We start from the raw sequence: 21212 nt of genomic DNA, 5'->3' as shown, positions 1-21212 counted from the left end.
CTTTAAATCAAATAGCGCTGACAAAACCATACCATATATTCATGTGACCTTTTATAGTTTGTCACTGTGCTTTTCATAAACCACCTCATTTACCTGTGAGTAAATGTCGCCATAAGCAGACACCTGAATCTCTAGTTCAAACTCAGAACTCACTAAATAGCACCAGCACACTTTTATTCATTTCCATTTGTCTTGCCATTCCTCTCATAGAACATCCCCTCGATGTCCTCTGTGATTGCATTACCACCCTCAGTTCCCTACATCCCTATTGCTTTCTATTGATAATTGCCATTTAAACAGTTAATGGGGAAAGGGGTAGGGTTTTACTGGACTGGCTAGCACCCCACCAGCTCAGAGGCTCTGAATCTTAGGCTACCTCTCCAAGACTTATCTACAACATGAGATACAGGTCCTAATTCATAGGGTTTTTTGGAAAATTGTGAGATAACATGCAAAAAGCTTAGCACAGAGTACTAACAGACATTAGGTTCATTTTAACTCCATCTAAAACTTGTACGCAGCAGTGGTAGAATCTCCATGGAACTCTTTCAGTTCCAAAGTGAACAGTGAACCTTGGAACAAATGAACAAAATACACCAAACTCCTTTGCCATACTTTCTTCAGATGTGAAAATAACACTATGGTCATTCTCACATCAGCATCAGAGAAGGGGAAACTATAAGCCATGCATAAGGGAGACATTACAGGTCTATCTATGGTTGCTGGGGTAGGGCTATACTTGGATGAAGACATTATAAAGACATTTGTGATGGTCTCAAAGAGGCTGGCACGCTGCTGGATGAAGGACTGGTTCTGCTATTTAAAACAGCTTCAAGCACTCCAGGGGGCTTGTTTTCTGAATGAGAGGGGTGGATACTTGTTTTCTTCCAGCTGCACTGTCCTTTAAAGTGGCTTTGTCTCATCTAAATCACTGCTCCCAAAAGTCATTTTCCTACTCTTGGTCATTACAGATCTGAACATTACTAATACTTGAAAATGATAAACTTCTAGATTTCAGCTTAATTTGCTACCAAAATGAGAATTTTTTTATTTCAACCGGGAATGTTAAATAACTACTTTACTCTAAAATACCACCTCCAGTACTATCTGTAATTAAATCCAGAAGCACTTTGGATCATAGTATTTGCAATGAAATATGCATATGCCTCACAAGACTTAGATTGAGTCTTAGTAAACGTTTGTTCCCAAACTTTCATGTAATTGTAATCACATTTCCTTCATTCTAAGATTAAAAACAGCCACTTAAGGTCTGTGGCTTAATTTTATTCAGGATGTTCCTGTAACCTCAGTATACTGGGCCTAAGGCTCTGTATGTATTTAATTTGTCCATAAAAATAATCTGTTGTTACTTTCAGGAGCAAGGATTCACTGTTATATCTTTTTGTGCTGAGTTTTTAAATTTTAAGTAAGAAATGTATTACTTTTACAATTTAAAAAATTGCTATTTTTAAAATGTAGGAAAATGAAAAAGCTGTTAAAAAATTTTAAAACATACAGTATCATTAAGGCAGAAACAAAGCAAGGTTTTTCTAGTTTCATATTAAGAGTCAGAAGACCTAAGTTTAAATCTTTGGTCTGCCATTTATTACCTTTAAGGCTTGGACAAATCCTTTATCACTCAAGGTCTAAATAGCTTCATCTGTGAGTGAAAATAGATTGGAAATCTTACAAGGAACTTCTAACCCTTACAACATTATGTAACTATAATGTTAAGGATTTGTTTCATTCATCCCATTCATATTAAAACATTAAAATTGTTTTACTTTAATAAATTAAAGGTTCATAAATTCATAAATGACAGTTTTCTAAAAGCATATTTTGTACAGTGGAATATTATGGTTTGTTATTATTTAACATTACAGTTAGGGACACAGTATAAATTAAAGTGATGGCAATGGGGTGAATGTAGAAATAGCAAGAATAATGTAATATAAAATACTTAAACTGTTGGTAAACAATTTTATGAATTGGAGGTGTTGAAACAAATATTGTTTTAACATAAAAGCTGGTCAAAGGGGGCCTGGTCCACAGAAGATGTTTATTTGATGTAACAAAACAATACAGTTAGTGTTAAAAGATCCAACCACAAAGAGCAAAAGGAATGAAAAATTTGTACAATGCACATAGAAAAACAAGATGTTTACTGTGACAACTATATATTTCTAAAATAATGCTTCTAAAATTACTCAATTATTGAAATCTATATGAAAACAGAAGGGTGTTAATAGCGACAAAGTGCATAAAACCAAACATCAAATTTTGAGCAAATTAACATTACTAGGCAATTTTGCTAACAAAGCATGATTTTTTTTTTTGTTCACAATCTGCTCAAAATACCTTTATACCAACAGGGTGGGCAGAACATTTAGGTTTAATATCAATTACACAATATTAGCATAAACTTCCACAACTACAAATAGGGTATTGTCTTCTTTTGAGCTGGCAAAGTGACTACAGAAACATCAAATCATTTCTCTGAATTGAGAATTTTATCCAAATAAATGCCACATACCTTCCAGATATATGTATATCTTTCTATATCATGTAAATGGCTTTACCCATTTAAATAATAAATCATACAAGCATTTAAGAATCATTATTATATGATTAACAATGTCATGTTCCAGGTTTAATAATTTCATAGGCCAAAAAAAATTTCTTCTTAAAAACTAGTTTTATAAATGCAGAATATATTGCATGAGTAACTGCTGGTATTTTTTTAAGAAAATATATTGTGCAATTGCGGCTACCATGTACTGCTGGCAAATCATTATTGTTTATGTAAAATGTGAAAAAACTGAGTAAAAATTTTTTAAACTCATCATGATGAAAGGTTATAGCCTTCTTAAAAAACTTATATTGGCATCTTATTAAAAATAATTCGATAAGGGACAGACTCCCTAGCCCAAAATAAATAAATAAAAAGGTGCATTTTAAAATTGATGCTACTGCAATGCAATGGTTTAAATACCAAAGAACTGTGAAAATGTGCTGTGTGTGATCTGGCGTTAAAGAACATACTAAAAAAGAGCATTAATGTAAATTAAGTAGAAAGGGGATCAAAATTGAACTAACCGAGTTTGTGCAGTATTTGTAGCCAGGCTTCTAAAATTAGATATAGAAAATATAAATAGACTGCTTTAGGTAATGAGCCACCAGTGTCCAAAAAAAGGAATGAGATTATGAAAAAGCTCAGTTAACTTGATCCAAAGCTCTGAGTAGTTCTTCGCCCTGCAGTAGGTTTCTGCTGCCTTGTACAGGAGCATTAACTTCACAATCGTAACTGGTCAGCTGTGGCAGCCCACTCTCATCCATTGATTGCCCCAGCAGTCTACATGCTAAATCTGAAAAACAAGAGATATCTAAGTGTTCATTCATCTAATCAATGAATATTATTAAACAGCAACTATGCACTAGGTATTGGGGCAAATAAGGCCAGTTAGCTCTAGAAGGGTTTTTAATCTGTTAGGCAAAACTGCAACCAAGAAGGTGCAAACAAGCATTACTGGTGCTATATCACAACTGTTTAAAAGAACCTTGAAGGCTCAGAGTGATTTAAACCAATTTAGAAAAAGGCATTAAAATGTACAAGTTTCAGCTTCTATTCATTACTGATAGCACACAGACACAGATCAAAGATAATTCAGATTCCATCTGGAAACTATTACTCATCAAATAAAATGCAACCTTACTTTTTAATCCTGGTAAGGAATGGAAATCACTCTTACTTGGAGTAAAGCTCCTAAATAAACGTTTCATATATTTTAATTCTCTCTGTGACGTTTAATGGCAGAAAGAGTAAACTAACCAGAGGGTATTAAAATAATTGTCTTTTGCTCCATTCCATTCTGTTCACTAGATTTGCATCCTTTTACACGTTTCCAAGAAAGTGATGTGGTAGTTGCACGATCATCTGGTTGCTGTAATAATGTTCCCTGAAAACAGTAAAGTTATTTCAATTTTACTATGTTGATTTTTTTTTTTAAATCATGAACTTTGAAATCAGTATAAATTTGCTAACAATACATAGGCAAGATTCTTAAAGACTGCTCTCAGTTCTTAATACTGTGATGAATTCATTTGCCACTCATATGACAACTGTGTAAAAATACTTTCCAGTTAATTTGGTCTGAAAATATTGGTATGGGTTATACTAGCACTGACTGTGTTCTGTGGGTAAGAAGGGAAAGTAACCAAAAGGGAAGAGAAAGAGACTTGGTAGTGATACTGGGTGTGGAATGAGGGGAGAACTATACTTACTCTAAATACATCTCTAGTGTTGGAATTTTTTGAGACTGTATTCATTAAATGTTTGTACTTTTAAGAAAGAACATGTACAAAGTGAAAGAAACCAATGTGTAATTTCTGAGAATGTAACATTAGTATTTGGAAGATACAGGAGTTACCTATATATCTAACTCAGAAATAGCACATCAGCTAGAATAGAAAAGCAAACATGCTGTCACACTTACAATTCCTACTGCTTGAAAAAGTGAACCATCATGTTCAATTTTTCGCTTTCTCTGAGCATTCTGCAAAGCTAGTATCTTTGGATTTAGTTCTTCCTCAGGAGCAGTAGTTCTGAAAACAATTTTTTAATAAAAAATATGGTTGTTTTATTTATTTAAAAAAATATCCCGTTAGCTTTTTAAACAAAATATATAATGCCTATTTTCCAACATTAAGGGATATAATGTTATACATAAGAGTTTTCCTGATTATACTAAAGTTTATTGCCCTAAAAGTCAAAGCTTATTTTCTAAAACAAAATTTCCTAAGCTATTCATTACCCTATTTATAAAACAGAAGTGAACAGAACTACACTGATGTTAAAGAGTTAAATATTGGCCTTTCATTCCACCTAATACATACATATTCTTGGGACTACTGTAATACAAGATCAGTTTCACATTGGAATAATGCTTTCACTGTTTATAGAACACTGCATCTTCATTAGTTCGTTTTAGCTTTGCTCTTGTCCCCAAGATAATACACATATATAATACATATTTTATAAATGAAAAAATTGAGGCCTGTTAGGTAACTTGCTCTGCAGCTAATTAGCTGCAAATATGGAAGTACACTGTAGGTCTCCTAATACCCACTCTCCTTCCCAGTGATCTTCCCACTAAGCTGTTTTGCCCTCAGTATTGATCTGGTTATCAAACTTGAACTATCTGCATCTAAAATTAATAGTAAACATTAAAGAACTGTTTTATGTGTCAAGTCCATCGGTTTGTTACATGTTTTGTCTTTTCAAGAACCAGCTCCCTACCCCGAACTCCAACATAATGATAATAGATCCTTGCTCTGTTCATCTAGTTGAGAATGGCGTATGGGTAAGTGAGGTACTACTCTAACTGCTATTCTACATGCACTCTTGTTTTGTAACTTTTAAAAACTTCTATAAAACCTTCAATATATAGACAGGCATATTTTAATTTTTTATATACATGTTTATTAAGGATAACTCAGTCTATCATGTAAATATCATCTTAGTAGTAGTACTTTTAATAGTTTATTTTCAATCTTTAAAACTTCAAGTTGTCTGGTTTAATACAGCACTTTGATTTTTTCAAATTACCAAGAGAGGTAGTGAAGAAAAAGCCTCCATATAGTTCTGAAAGGTAAATTCATTTCTTAAAGTGTTTAGTGCATACTGTATTGGAACTAATGTAAAAAAAAATTGTTAGTTTGACTAGATGTTTGTTGGACTTTGGTTTTGATAAGTACATACTTATTTAGAAAACTGAAAAATCTCATCTCTGTAACTATAAATTACAGATCATTGCTAATTCTGTTGCTAAGTTCATTCTTTTCATCATCCAATAACCATTTATAAAGCAAGTACTCCATGTTAGGTACTGAATTAAATATTAGTAACACTGTCATTGCCCAGAGGAGCTCCAACATTGGATAGCGATACAGTAATAAAGTAATGTAGAATACTTCTTTGTTAATTAAAAGCTGCAAGATCTTTTCCAAGTTCCGGGAAAAGGTCTCTACTAGCATTCTAAGTCAAGGTATGCAGGGCAGGAGAAAAACCCATAAGCTCTGGCTATGGCAGCGCTTTTTCCTATTGCTATTAATATCTCAGTCTAGGCACTGTGGAGAAGGAATCGTTTCTGTCCCCCACACACCACCCCACTGATTCGTTTTCTCTGACTATAGCTTCAAATTTAAAATACATCAAATCCTATTGCAAATCATACACCAAACTTATAACTTAAAATTTTGGTGGTGTTCATATGTTTGCTCAAATTAACTCCATTGAAGCAATGTCATAAAACATGCTTAGATTCCTATTGTAGCTCTTAAAAACCTATTTTAATACTTAGGGACTAAGTATTAGACCCTGGTGGTCTAAGAGTTAATAAGACTCTGCACAATCAATGGATGTATTTATCAATATATCCATTTCCAACTCTATGGGTTTGAGCTCTAGGTCCCACATGTTGCAACCAAGGCCTAGTACAAACCACCCTCCAAAAAACCAACCTATTTAATCTGTGATATAGCTAGTGTTCTATAAATAAAAAGGAAAAACAAAAAGCAATAGTTATAATATGGTTATATATAACTACATAGTTATCTATCTACTAGATATATATGTATATAAATATAACTAACTATACATCCAAAAGTTTTAAATGCTTATTAAGTATGTGTATTACTTGATTGGATGGATACAAGTATCCATTACTTGATGGACTGAAGACCATCAAGTTCAATTTGGAATGGAGAATTATTAATATCCTTAAGTTGGAAATGCTTCCCTGGTGGCTCAGATGGTAAAGAATCTGCCTGCAATGCAGGAGACCCAGGTTTGGTCCCTGGGTTGGGAGATCCCCTGGAGAAGGAAATGGTTATCCGCTCTAGTACTCTTGTCTGGAGAATTCCATGGACAGAGGAGCCTGGTGGGCTCCAGTCCACGGGGTTGGAAAGAGCTGGACGCAACTGGGCAACTACACACACTCTTCAGTTGGAGCTTTTCTTCGGGTGAGCTTATAAAGAACCCCGAGAGGATAGTTAGTCTGATTTAAGCAATGACAAGAAACTGGGCCAGTTTTTGTACATTTATAGAACTTACTGGCTGGACTTTATTTTTGGAGTATTAGAAGACCCTCCTACTCCTACAGTTAGATAAGTGATGTGACTATAAAGTAATACACAAGCTAATTTAGAAACAGTTTCTTGAGTGCTTGTTTTAAGTTCAGAATTCGTATGTCAGTTTTATGTTCCTTAAAGTATAAATATGAAAAAGGTTGCTATGTTTAAAGATAATTTACCATCATACACATTTCCTTAAGAATAATAACCAAACTATAAGTTTAATGTTACATATAAATACCTTTGACTCAAAGCGACAGATAACACATTAGGGCTTCTTGGATGAGACTTTTCTGTCTGTTCTATGACTCCTTGTCCTGCTCTGCTGGGTGAGGCTGTCCGACTTCCAGTATCACTATATGGTGACGTTGTGACACAAGGAGGTTCTTTAGGTACGTGGGGAGGAGATGGAAACGCAATCAGTATTTTAATGTCTTCCATACCATCTTTTGTCACTGTTTTCAATTCATCACTGGTGGCTGTGGTAGTGGCGGTGGCTACAGGAGGCTCTTGCATCTGAGCGGGCTGGAATACTGTATTTGTGCTTGCATTTTGAGGACTTGTAGAACTGTTTTCCAGTGGTGACAACTGATCAAAGGAACGTAACTGGAAGTCATCATCCATTGGGATATAAGGAGCTAACATCTCCAAGTCTAAATCAGTGTCCTTTAAAACAAGATACATGAGTTTTTACAATGGCCATACCTTATGAAGCAACAACAAGTTAAACCCAGTCACTTAAGAATAAAAATTAATATATTTTAATAGAAAATATATATAATAAACAAGTTTATATATACCTGAGTGGAAAATGGATTCTTTGCTTCTGTATCTTCAGCAAAAAGTTTCTCTACCAATTCCAACTTGAATTCATTGACCATATCACTATCCACATCAAAACAATATTCACTGGGACTGTTAGGCTGTAGAAAGAATTAATATATTTTACTTTTCTCTGAGGAAGCTTGCATAAATGTTTTGGTAGTTGCTAGAATTTGCAAACCTGATCTCAGAGAATACACAACAGAACTCTTCTATCAAATTATCTAACTAGTGAGAAATTAAACTTTTGAACTTATAATTTTGTCAGTATATCCATTTCTAACTGTACATAACATCATTAATAAAATTAAAAGATGTGTTTATCTTTTTATTCTAAAGAATAAAACTCACCTAATAGTAGAACTCCCATTGGTACCTAGCTGGCCAATAACTAGATGATACACTCACTGGAATCAAGCTGTATACTGAGGCCACACTGCTATAGTGATCTACTTAAAAATCTCACAGCAACTCTGGTGGGGTGGGGCAGGGACAGGGCTGCAGACTGAAGTTCTTTATTTGTATTCACCTTAATGAATGTAGTACTAGTTTAGTTTTCAGCAAGAATTCTAACCAAAAGATGATAGCTGTATATTCTAAGCATAAACTTTTGCCTTCCCCATCTTAACATTTTTGTTAGATTTATTTTGGTTGGATTAGAAACAAAATGATTCAAACATTTTTGTGCTAGACAAAACCGAGCCCCCAGAGAATAGATATATTCTCTAGAAGGCTATGACATGTCAGATCTCCTACTTCTAGCTTGCCAGTTTGAATCAATTATTTAATGTAAAATAATGTATCACTTTTTAAGGCTTACTTGAGTCTCATTTATCAACTCATAATAAATATGAGTAGTCCCCATCCATGAGCATGTTTTTAGACCTAAGAAGCTCTGAAATCAATTATGTCTAGATTGGGATATAGAGCCCTATTTGATACCTTCAGTCTTGGCCCAGCTAGCCCTTAAAGATTGTTTTTATTCTGTATATGAGAAAACTAATATCAAGACAAAAATTTAATACAAAGTTTTCACTCTGGGTAAGACTTGGTATTTTCATGTAATACACAGAATATGAATACAGTGATGGAAACTGTACTAAACTGGGCAAAGCCCTTTGCTACTGGATAATTCTCCAACTCAAAGGGTAATGAATGGGCTTGGAGCAATCATAAATAGACAGTACTGTCCTCTGTGGATATCTAAATTCAAGACTTTTATTGTCCTACTGATATTAAATACACAGAGGAGCAATATATATTTTACCTTTTGCCTTATGTTAAGGCATCTCCTTCCCACATTCCTGACTGTTTTTTTTGAGCCTGAAACATGGGACTGAGGTCTAAGTTAGGCATAGCTTTTGCATTTTAAAAGTGCTAAAAGTCACACAAACAAAACTATGATATGTGGTTCAAATTTACAAATACATCCCCAAACATTAAAATCTATAAGTTAACCTTTTCTAATTATACTATGACACCTACCTCAGGTGAACTTTGTCTGGTGCTTCCATCAGAAGGACTAGCTGGCTGATCTTGAATCTGGGGCATGGTAAAAGAAAGTTCCAGTGACTCTGGATTTGGTTCTAACTTTAACGCAACTTCTTGGTTGAGTGCAGGGTCAGCACTACTTCTAAGTGGCTTTGGAGTTTCAGAGGCAGGTAATGGAGACATTGCCAAATTTATATTCTGTAATTTCTCATTAGATGAGGGAAGCATTACATCATTATACAATGGAACTTCCTCAAGTTGTTGGTCATCAGTCTCTGTGTCTGTAGGGGAAAAATTAATTTAAAGATTACCTAGATTTTAACATATACAACAATTTATGTTGCCTCTTAGAAAAGGTTTGTCTAGTTGACTTAAGTAACAAAAATGTTACCAAATTTTACTTAATCTAAAAGTCTGCAGATACTATGGTATAACTGTAAGTCTGAGTTATCCTACCAATCCACTATTGACAACTTCTGTAATCTATATAGCTTAAAAACCCCTGCATTCCAACTTTCTCATACCTTTTATTCATTAAAGTTTAAACTAGTTTGAAATTAGTTTTCTTTTTCAATATCTGATATTATTTATTCTTTAGCTCAACTTATGGCTACTGCAATGTAACTGCTAACTAGTAAAGAAAACATGACAGTAGGATACAGAAATAGCAGACTAGCTGAGAACAATTAAAAGTGGGAAGAAGAAATACCCTAAAAACTATGAAGCACAATTTCCAACAATGTGACAAAAGCAGGAATGCTAACAAATTACAGGGCCAAAGGCCACAATGTCCAAATGATTATCAACAAAAAATGTAAAAGTTTAGGCAATTAACAAAATAACCAGAGACCCACCATTGCTGCCAAAATCTAAAGATATGATTGTGTCTCCAGCAGCTGGGGCCAGCAAAGTTAAAGCATCAGGCTCCTTCTTAAGTTTATCAAAGAGACTGCTTGTATCTTCTGATTCAACTTTGGTGAATAGCTGAGTCATTTTCATGTCTGAAGATTCAACAGGTTTGAGGACACATTCTGTTTGTTGAAGGGAGAAAATCAAGTCGTGCTGAATAATACCACTGTCAAAAAAGAGAGATTAGTAATTCTTAAATGAGCACTTGACACAATGTTGGAGGACTCTCAAATGTCTCTCAAAAAAATTCAAAATTCTGCTTTATGGAATGATACCTTAAATCATCTCTCATGCCTACCTGGTCATGTTCAGGGTTTAAAATCCCAATATGAAATAAAAACCTATTAAAATTCACAATACAAGATAATTCAAATATTTGATTAATTTCAATTAAGAAACTTTAGCTATCCCTTTGAGAAGATTGGTGGTGACAAAGAAATGTAATAGTCAAGTACATGTAGGACAATAAACAGATCTTTTGTGCCCACATGGAATGAAATTAACACAGAATTCTTGGACACTAATATATGAAGCATGATCTAAGGATGGTGCTAGAATATTAAGATATAAAGATAAATGACGAAGGTCCTTCTCAGAGAGGCACTGCTTTTTCCTTGGTGGTAAGAAAATGATCTGTGATACCACCTACAGCATAGAGTTGAAGAGGGATGATGAACAACAGCTCCATCTTCATGATTCACTTAATTTTGTTGTTGTTTAGTTGCTAAGTCATGTCCGACCCTTTTGCAACCCAATGGACTGTAGTCCACCAGGCTCCTCGATCCATGGGATTTCCCAGAAAAGAATCCTGGAGTGGATTGCCATTTCCTTTTCCAGGGGATGTTCCTGACCCAGGGATCAAACCAGGGTCTCCTGCATCGGCAAGCAGATTCTTTACCACTGAGCCACTGCTGTTTTAATCAACAAACTTTAAGTGTTTACTAAATGAACTGAGGATTCAAAGTTCAAAATATCTAACCCTTGCCTTAGGCAGTGTAAAACCCAGTGTGTGTGAAAGTAGGTGTGCAAACAGTTAAAATACAAAATGATAATTGCTAAAATGGAGGAGGTTTGTGTCACAGAGGTCAACAAGTTGAAATTTGATAGCCATAATATTCACAAGCCAGTCCACTAAGAGAAGAGTTCATGAATACCCAAGAGTTGTGTGTCCCATCATACAGCCTTTTACAGTAATCTCACAAATAATTTCACTTAATCCTCATTTTAACCTTTTGAGGTAAGTTTTATCATCTCTCCTAAATGGATGAAATTCAGAGAAATGAGATTTCCCCAAGTCATGGAGCTAATAAGGGACAAAGCTATGACACAAACCTAACTATTCCAGGGCCAGAATTCTTTTTATAAAAATAATATAGTCGCCTTGAGATAGTTTATGATGACAGCTGTATGACTAGAACAAACTAATCCATCAGAGATGTGGTAGTTTTTCAAGGTCTTTTTTCAAATGGGAGTAAAAAGGATGGGGATGACTAGCTACTGATGGTAATTAGTTGAATCAGTGAAAGATAGCTGGCCTAGAAACTCAGGTCAAAATACTGAAAACCATAATTGGGTAGAAATGTGAAAATAAAATTCAGTTATCATTTATAATCTTTTCTATAAAAGAAAAGAGTATTCAAAGACTTACTACTTGCTGCCCTCAATTATTTATTTTCCAAGCTTACCTCACAACATAATTTACACATACAATGCACTGGGGCTGAGAGTTCTTAGTGTTATATATGACAGTTGCTTGAGTTTCAATCCAGACATATCCACCTCTTTTGGCAAGCATTCTGTACTGTCCTGTTGTGACTTGTCCTTTAGTAAACACTAGGAGTGAAAAGGAAAAAAGTGTCATGTAGAGAAAATAACTTCAAATTTTCAACTGAATGAATAAATGCAGAATGTTGATCATTATGTTAGAAAAAAGGAGAAATGTTTAATCAGTTTAAACTGTTTAAGAAACAGTGAAAACACCCCAGGATAGCTGAAAAAGTACCTATTCCATTCTTCTAATCCCCCAAATAAACTCCTTTCTTGCCAACCTTCACTTTAAATAAGATGAAAGCCAGGAATGAGGGACAGCAGTGACTAAAACTCCTTTAACAACTTACATGTTGAACATATCAGAAATATTAAAGAATGAATAACTCTAATTCTATTGAGAACATTCAAGAAAGTGGCACTGCCACCAGTTCCTTAAATTCCTGCTATAGTTTCCAGAGAAGCAAAGATGCTTCAAATAGTTGTGCTAGCATATTTGAATTTCAATTGGTATCATGCTAAAGTGTTCTGGCAATGTAGACAATCTTAATTATTGATTTGGAAGAAAGTACTAGATAAACATGATGATATTATCATGAGTATTGAGACCCTGACTGCAGACTTAGGCCCATTCTATAGTTCAAGGCTAATCATGCTAACTCAGTGACATTCAGGCATCCCCAATCATGTTGGGAAGTCATATTTAGGGACAGATTAAACAGGCAAGTGAGAAATTCCAAAGTTTTACTTATCATGCGATCCTCAAATAACATTCATATGAGTAAAACTGAGAATTACATCTTATGTCAAGGTACTTATTTCTACTAACTGTGCATGATGTTGATCATATTCACATTCATTAATCTGTTGAACAGTTACTTTCTGAGTGCCTTCTTTGTGTTAACTGTTCTGAATACTTAGGCATGAGTTCTGAAAATGATGCTATAATATTCTACATTTTTTTGTCTCTGGAAAATGCCACGGTAGTTTTATATATTATCAAATGATTCCGCTTTAACTGGTATTAGTTATAACAAATATGAAACAAAGATTTAATGATCTAGATGATAACTTAAGAAGAGGTTTATTCAAATGTTTGGTCTAGGAAGATTTGGTTAATTTTAACCAAAAAGTCAGATATACAACCAAACAGTAGAAATTGCAACAGTTAAATAATTAGAATGTCTATACTTACTATCATGATGAGTTTTGGTCAGATGGTCAGAGTCCAAGGCATGATAATATTCATAAATTGAGCGGCCCAAAAGTTCTTCTGGCTCGTATCCCATCAATTCTGTAATTCTGTTAAGTAAAAAATATAAGAATAAAAATGACAAACTAACTAATGAATAAAATTTTGCTTCTTCAGAGTACCTTATATGCATTAATCTTATGGACAACTGAATTTTCAAAAATAAAGAGCATTCTTCTTTGTTTAAATAAACTTACACCTCACCTTTAGTAACTCTACAGATACTAAATGCAGCACCATGCATTCCTTTAAGTTCCAAGGGTTCACCCTGCTGCTTAACCCTTATATCTCCTTCATCCAAACTTGTTACCTACTTTTATCATATTTTATTGTACATATTTTTGGTAATAAGTTAATTAATATAATAAATAGTTATGAAGGACTGCTAAATTAAATGATAAAAGCTTCAAAGGCAGTTAATGATATTTAATTTAAAATACAGACTAAACCTATAACATTATTTTTACCATAAAACCAGATTCTTTTTGTGTGTGTATGTATAAAATCAGATTCTTTATGTGACAGTTCTCCTAGGCAAGGCTTCACACTTTGGGGGATCAATATCTATGATAAAATTTTAATATGGGAACTAAATAAATTCTCACTATGTTGGTTTGGGAAGATGCTCTTGTACTTAGTTCTTGAAATTACAAAAAATTATAGAAATTCATTTTAGATGAAATAGTGATATCAAACTGAAAATGCACTAGGAAGTAATTCAGTTACCCATTCTGTTCCTTAGCAGTTCAGTTAGGACACAGACTATATTTTATGCATCTCTCTAACCACAGTCTGAAATGGAATCCATTTCATGAGAAATAGTATCATGCTAACAGAAATACTCTCTCCTCTTCTGGGAGCAAAAGATGAGTTAAGTTCTTTGATTTCTCAGGCTTTAGAATTCAAAGAACTTTCTAACTGAGGTTCAAGCAGAAGTTATATAATATACTGTATACAAAAATATAAAAAACCAACTAACTCTAGAAAACACACAGGGGAGGTAGCTTTATCCTAAGAAATGTATAAAAGTAATACTGTTTGTTGTCACATCTTAAGGAAAGATCTGCCATAGTTTATTCCAAAATAAATAAATAGATAAATAGCTGATTTGTAAAAAAAAAACAAAAACTCAACCTTGGACTACAAGGAGATCCAACCAGTCCATCCTAAAGGAGATCAATCCTGAATATTCATCGGAAGGACTGATGCTGAAGCTGAAACTCCAATACTTTGGCCACCTGATGCGAAGAGCTGACTCATTTGAAAAGACCCTGATGCTGGGAAAGATTGAAGGCAGGAGGAGAAGAGGATGACAGAGGATGAGATAGCTGGATGGCATCACTGACTCAATGGACATGAGTTTGAGTAAACTCCAGGAGTTGGCGATGGACAGGGAGGCCTGGTGTGCTGCAGTGCATGGGGTCACAAGGAGTCGGACACGACTGAGCGACTGAACTGAACTGAACTGAAACCAAACTAAGCCAAACTCCAAAATTGTTTACTAAGGGCTATCTCTAAACACATCAACACTAGGTGGCAGCATTACAAGGAAACCTTAAAAAAAAAAAAGAAAATCACAACAGTCCTAATTATGCTTTACAAGTGAAGTCACTCAGTTGTGTCCAACTCTTTGTGACCCCATGGACTGTAGCCTACCAGGCTCCTCTGTCCATGGGATTTTCCAGGCAAGAGTACTGGAGTGGGTTGCTATTTCCTTTTCCAGGGGATCTTCCTGACCCAGGGATTGAACCCAGGTCTCCCACATTGCAGGCAGATGCTTTACCATCTGAGCCACCAATATAATTTTAATTGGTCTTATATGGGTTATATATTTTTAAAAATTCTCATGGAATTAAAATTTTTTCATTATTTAAACCTTTATATTCTTATATGTGCCTGGCATTGTTCTAGATGTGAAAACGCAAAGGCAAAAAGTCAACCTATGGTGAATTTTCTGGTGCAGTTAACCATACTACTTAAGAAATTATGTGGCAGGTGCAGTGACAGTAATACTGCAGGAATCAGAGGAACTACCCCTGTCCATGATAAGGAATCATGGGGATGAGGGGCAGCTTCTTATAGGAGACTTATGAGTTGAGTATAGAAGAGAATCAAAGAGAGAGTAAATTATTTGGGGAAGAAAGTACATTAAAAGCAAAGACAGAGATGAGAAAATGCTTGACATTGTACAGGCAGGCTAGTGGGGAGGTGAGGCTGGAGAAGTAGGCAGGAGAATCAGATTAATGAGAGCTTTTGTAGATCATGTTAAGGAGCTTTGATTTAATCAGATGTCAATCAGTGCTTCTCAATCTGAGTTGAGGTGCCTCTATCACTGAGGGACAAAGGATGTCAAAATATAACAACATGGTTACCTAGAAGGTCAATTTTATTCATATTTGAGGGAGAAAGGTAAAGTTAATTTAACGTTAGCTTTTTGTATGAAAAGGGGGAGGAGTGATCAAGAAAATTTAACCAAAAAGTGTTTTTAATGGACTATAAACCTGTAATCTAAAGCAACTATGCAGTACACAATTCATTTATTCTAAGTATCATGGGGCAGGAACTATTTAATATTAAATTTCATTTTTACCTCAGTGTTATTGTGCCACAAACACAGTAGCTACTCAAATGTTTGAATGATTACAAGTGGAAATTAGTACAATAAATAATAGTCATTTGTGGGATATTTTGGATGTAAGAAGTCTGATATGTTCGAATTCTTCAATACTGAGCAAAATTTTTTCCACGTTGGTTCTTAATGGGTATAGCTGTGAGAAGTTCTAGAAAGCAAATGTTTCCAAATTTTTTTCCACATTGGTTCTTAATGGGTATAGCTGTGAGAAGTTTAGAGTAACCAGAAAACATCTATCTCCTGTCAGACTCAAAATCTTACTTGGTTGGTCTCTAAGCAGGCTGCTTTTAGCTGTCTATCACGACCATTTTGCTAACTTTCTGATATAAGCAGAAGGACAATGTCACTCCCTTTCATTATCATTCTAACTCTATCACTTTCCTTTCCCACCCCTATACTTTATATACTGAGTTCAAAAACATAAAAATAGTTCCTAAAGAAGGATGGGCATATCTGTTCTATCATGCATTGATATAAATACTGGCACCAAACACCATAAAATGTCTCTTAGCATTTCTGTCTTCATTTTTCTTAAAGTTAACCCCAGTGGTGAAGCAGTCATTATGTGCACTAGGCACTCAATAAACTTATAATCCTTACCACAGCATTTAGAAGCATGGCCCTTATTTAACAGATAAGGAAGATGAGATTTAGAACAGCTAAGTTCTAACACCCAGGCCACACTATTAAGTACCAGGACTGCAAACCAGGATTGAATCAAGAATTATGTGATTCCAAAGCCAGTGCTTTGTCACATTTTCCCATCCAGTAGGATAGGGCTTAAAATCAATTTTCTCCTATAACGTTCAATTTTAAGATAATACAAATACATGTATTATACTGTGACAAACTGATGCTCAAAGAAAAGTAGAAATGTGTCTAAGATCATCTGGATATAGGCAACAAAGTCAGCATTTAGTAGTCTGGTTACAAAACCTATGCCTTCAGCCACTATGTTACAGTTTTACAGTAAAAAATGGGACAAGCAAGCAAATAATTACAAAACAGAAAAAAAGGCTATGACAGACCATATATAAGGAACAGTAGTTTTTTAAAGAAAGAAGGAAAGCTCTACAAGTAGATGCAGTAAGTGACTCTTAGAAGCTAAGTTTGTGTTTGGAGTTAAGAAAACTATACTGTACTAAGACAACAAAATAGCATGTGGAGTTCTCTGGAAGTAGGGTATTAAGGGCCACATCAGAAGGGTCTTCCCATCCTCCTGATTAATTTGGGAAAATCAGGAACATCCATGGTGGTCCAATGGTAAAGAATTCACCATCCAAAGCAAGGGACACGGATTTGATCCCTGGTCACATCCCACATACGACAGGGCAACTAAGCCTGCACACCACAACTAGGGAAGGCCATGCACCACAACAAAGGCCTAACACAGTCAAAAATAAAAGTCTCCTAAAAAAAAAAAAAAAATTGGGGGGAGAAGTCAGCAGGGGCCAGATCATAAATATCTTTCCTTGCCATGCTAAGAAGTTGAGATTTATTAAATAGGTCTATTTTTCTTTCAGTTTTTCAAAATGCATGTCTTCTTTTGATAAATAAAAATCTCCTGCCTTTCTAATATTTTGTATAAACAAAAGTTTGTGTGTAAAGATGAAGGGAAGCAATGAGGCATTTTCACAAGACATGATCTGATTTTCACATTAGGAAGTTCACTTCTTGGAAACCTGGATGATATTAAAAGGGCACAAATCTGTTGGCAGAAATGCAGTTAGGAGATTTTAATGGCAACAGTTCACCAAAGGTAATAATAAGCGAAGAATTCAATGGCAGGAAAGCAAGAGTGGAAAGAAGGAATGGAGGAGACATACACAGTATATCTATTAAGATTTTGAAACAGAATGTAGATAAGTGAGCAAAAGAAAAGTTAAGGATGACTTTCCAATTTTTGCTGAAGTTATATGTCTACACTGGTATATTAATCATGACAGGTATTGTAAGAGGAAAAACTGTTTCTGAAGTTGTTTTGGGATAGGAGTGATTCAGTCAGGTATGGAAATATTTAGTTTACAATACAGAAGAATATCTATCTAGATAAAAATATCAAATTGGCAATTAAATGAAAATAGTTATGGATAGAAATCTGAGAAACAGCATCATCAGCAAGGATAAAGCTGCTCAGGAAAAAATATGTAGGATGAGGAGATGACCAAAGACTTTCCCTTCTAGTCCACAACCAGAAGTAATCCTTCCTCAAATTATGTATTGTATGTCTCTTGAAATATATTTATTTTTTTCTTTAAATAAATCAGAACACCTAAAGGAAAAAAAACCTCATCTTAATAATCACTGGATAGCACCTGCTAGAGTAAGTATGCATGGTACACAGTAAATGTTCAATAAATGTGGTTGAATTAGTCTGTAAAGTTAATCTTACTAAATTCTAGGATGTATGACTGTATTCAACTTAAGTGGAAGGAAGCCTGCACACCACAGCTACAGAACTAGATTTATTAAAGAGGTCTATTTTTCTTTCAGCTTTCAGTCTTTACTATAGTCAATAGTTAAAACAATTCTGTGGACTAATTAAAAATTTCAAGTTATATTTTATATTTCACTTACCTTTCATCACAATAAGAAAATTTCATATCCAGACTGTGACGACTGAGAAAAGTCTTGCTGTCTAAAGGAATTTCAATATTTGATGGATGAGGAATGGGTTCACAAATCAGCACCAAGCATGTCATTGGTGGTTTCTTATACCCACACTGAGATTGGTTACTGTTGGTATCGTATACATGAATATGGCCTGTGCAGTGAAGTACCTGAGAATGAAGAAAAATAAAGCAGTTTTTAAAAAAACTTATGCTAGTAAAAAACACAATGCAGAGACAGTTGAGTCTGACATGGCAAGTAAGCTTTGATAAAATTTACTATCATTAGTAGATCACTGTATTTTTGAAAATCAGTGTTTTCTCTACACTACCGCTCATTACCTACTCTTCAGGTACCATAAGATTAGTCTTTGAAAAAATTTCCGTTCGTACAAATCTGAGCTTGTTTTTCATTTATCTGGTCACTATACCTGTTTGATGGTTATTTCTTGCTCTGATGACGATGTTTCAAAACTGAGCAAAGAAATGATACAACAATAAATAAAATATTAATGTGCATCAAGATTCAAACACTAGGTGGTTGGCAAAGCCAATGGTGCACATAAGTTAAGTTCGTGCCTCTTAACTGATGAATTGCTAAACTTTTTTGGATATCAAATCTATAAATACAAAGGAACAATAAGTTTTCCCTCACAGTTCTAATGCTGTCTTAATACTAGTAATGTTAAGATGCATTAATTTATCTAGAAATCAGCTGCATTCACAGATTTTTATACTTACTTTCCATGTTGCAGATTTTATGTTCATAGTTCTCCCCCGGCTAGTTAGGGTACACTTCATTCTGAGAAAAAAGCTCCGCTGTGTATTTTGCTCTTTACCCTTTTTTACAAGGCCTAATGAAAACATGAAATAAAATTTAAAAACATAATTAAATACACAAATTTGTTACAGCAAAAGTAGCACAGTGCCCAGTTCAGTTCAGTCGCTCAGTCGTGTCCAACTCTTTGCGATCCCATGAATCGCAGAATGCCAGGCCTCCCTGTCCATCACCAACTCCCGGAGTCTACCCAAACCCATGTCCATTGAGTCGGTGATGCCATCCAGCCATCTCATCCTCTGTCCTCCCCTTCTCCTCCTGCCCCCAATCCCTCCAAGCATTAGAGTCTTTTCCAATGAGTCAACTCTTCGCAGGAGGTGGCCAAAGTACTGGAGCTTCAGCTTCAACATCAGTCCTTCCAATGAACACCCAGGACTGATCTCCTTTAGGATGGACTGGTTGGATCTTCTTGCAGTCCAAGGGACTCTCAAGAGTCTTCTCCAACACCACAATTCAAAAGCATCAATTCTTCGGCGCTCAGCCTTCTTCACCATTCAACTCTGACATCCATACATGACCAGGAAAAACCATAGCCTTGACTAGACAGACCTTTGTTGGCAAAGTAATGTCTCTGCTTTTTAATATGCTGTCTAGGTTGGTCATAACTTTCCTTCCAAGGAGTAAGTTTCTTTTAATTTCATGGCTGCAATCACCATCTGCACTGATTTTGAGGCCCAAATATATAAAGTTCGCCACTGTTTCCACTGTTTCCCCATCTATTTCCCATGAAGTGATGGGACCAGATACCATGATCTTGGTTTTCTGAATGTTGAGCTTTAAGCCGACTTTTTCACTGTCCTCCTTCACTTTCATCAAGAGGCTTTTTAGTTCCTCTTCACTTTCTGCCATAATGGTGGTGTCTCTGCATATCTGAGGTTATTGTTATTTCTCCCGGCAATCTTGATTCCAGCTTGTGCTTCTTCCAGCCCAGCATTTCTCATGATGTACTCTGCATATAAGTTAAATAAGCAGGGTGACAATACACAGCCTTGATGTACTCCTTTTCCTATTTGGAACCAGTCTGTTGTTCCATGTCCAGTTCTAACTGTTGCTTCCTGGCCTGCATACCTAGGTGCTATTCAATGAAAAGTCTCAATATGAGAACAGTGCTTCACACCTGCTTTGCTCACTCCAATACATCCAAGGGATTTAATACACTTGTAGTAAGTAACAGGTTCACAATAGCAGTGATTCCCTGAGATGGTGAGATGAGAATAACAATCATGTCACATTCAAGACAGTAGAGTTGGTCAGTTTACAAAGAAATATAAACATGGTATGAATTTGCTCCCTGTGTTATCAGTGTATAAAGCACCCCCCCAAAAAAGAACTTAAGCAACCCCCTCCAAACTTTTACTAGATATGTTAGCTCAATTTATAACAAACATTCTCAATATTTATAGAACTTTTAAAGTAGAAAATTTCTTTTTAATACCAAATAACATTTTTATATATCTGATTTTTCTAAAATCTTCCTATAAAGTAAGGAGGAAATTATCTCTACTTTGTTACTAGGGGAAAAAAAACATATTGAGTGACTTTTCAAAGCAAAGTTAGAATTAAACAACCTGAAGTGTGTTTACTCCCATTCTAAGCCTCAATAACTAGTAAAATGAGATTACACTCAACTAACAAAGAGCAAATTGATTTCTTCTCTTCATTGATCAATCTGATTCAAGCCAAATACTTCATTCAAGTATTCATTATTCAGGATCTGGACTGGATATTTCAGGCAATATAAAGATGAACAAGAAACAATGC

At 35.0% G+C, this 21212-nt stretch overlaps 1 protein-coding gene across 1 annotated transcript in view; it reads right to left on the bottom strand.

Moving 5' to 3' along the window:
• Positions 1-2040: 2040 nt before the first annotated feature.
• Positions 2041-21212, bottom strand: part of HIF1A (hypoxia inducible factor 1 subunit alpha) — a 47684-nt gene continuing 28512 nt past the window's right edge. Inside the window, exons 5-15 of the mRNA XM_020896417.2 lie at positions 19355-19467; positions 18582-18784; positions 13316-13422; positions 12039-12186; positions 10299-10519; positions 9439-9725; positions 7932-8054; positions 7373-7797; positions 4494-4602; positions 3830-3956; positions 2041-3365 (exon numbers count right to left, since the gene is read on the bottom strand). Coding sequence (XP_020752076.1) covers positions 3214-3365; positions 3830-3956; positions 4494-4602; positions 7373-7797; positions 7932-8054; positions 9439-9725; positions 10299-10519; positions 12039-12186; positions 13316-13422; positions 18582-18784; positions 19355-19467 — 2015 coding nt within the window. The 3' untranslated portion in view covers positions 2041-3213. The remainder of the gene's footprint in view (positions 3366-3829; positions 3957-4493; positions 4603-7372; positions 7798-7931; positions 8055-9438; positions 9726-10298; positions 10520-12038; positions 12187-13315; positions 13423-18581; positions 18785-19354; positions 19468-21212) is intronic.

The sequence above is a fragment of the Odocoileus virginianus genome, chromosome 6 (assembly GCF_023699985.2).
Source record: "Odocoileus virginianus isolate 20LAN1187 ecotype Illinois chromosome 6, Ovbor_1.2, whole genome shotgun sequence".
Lineage (NCBI taxonomy): Eukaryota > Metazoa > Chordata > Mammalia > Artiodactyla > Cervidae > Odocoileus > Odocoileus virginianus.
This window is presented reverse-complemented; position numbering and strand designations above follow the sequence as displayed.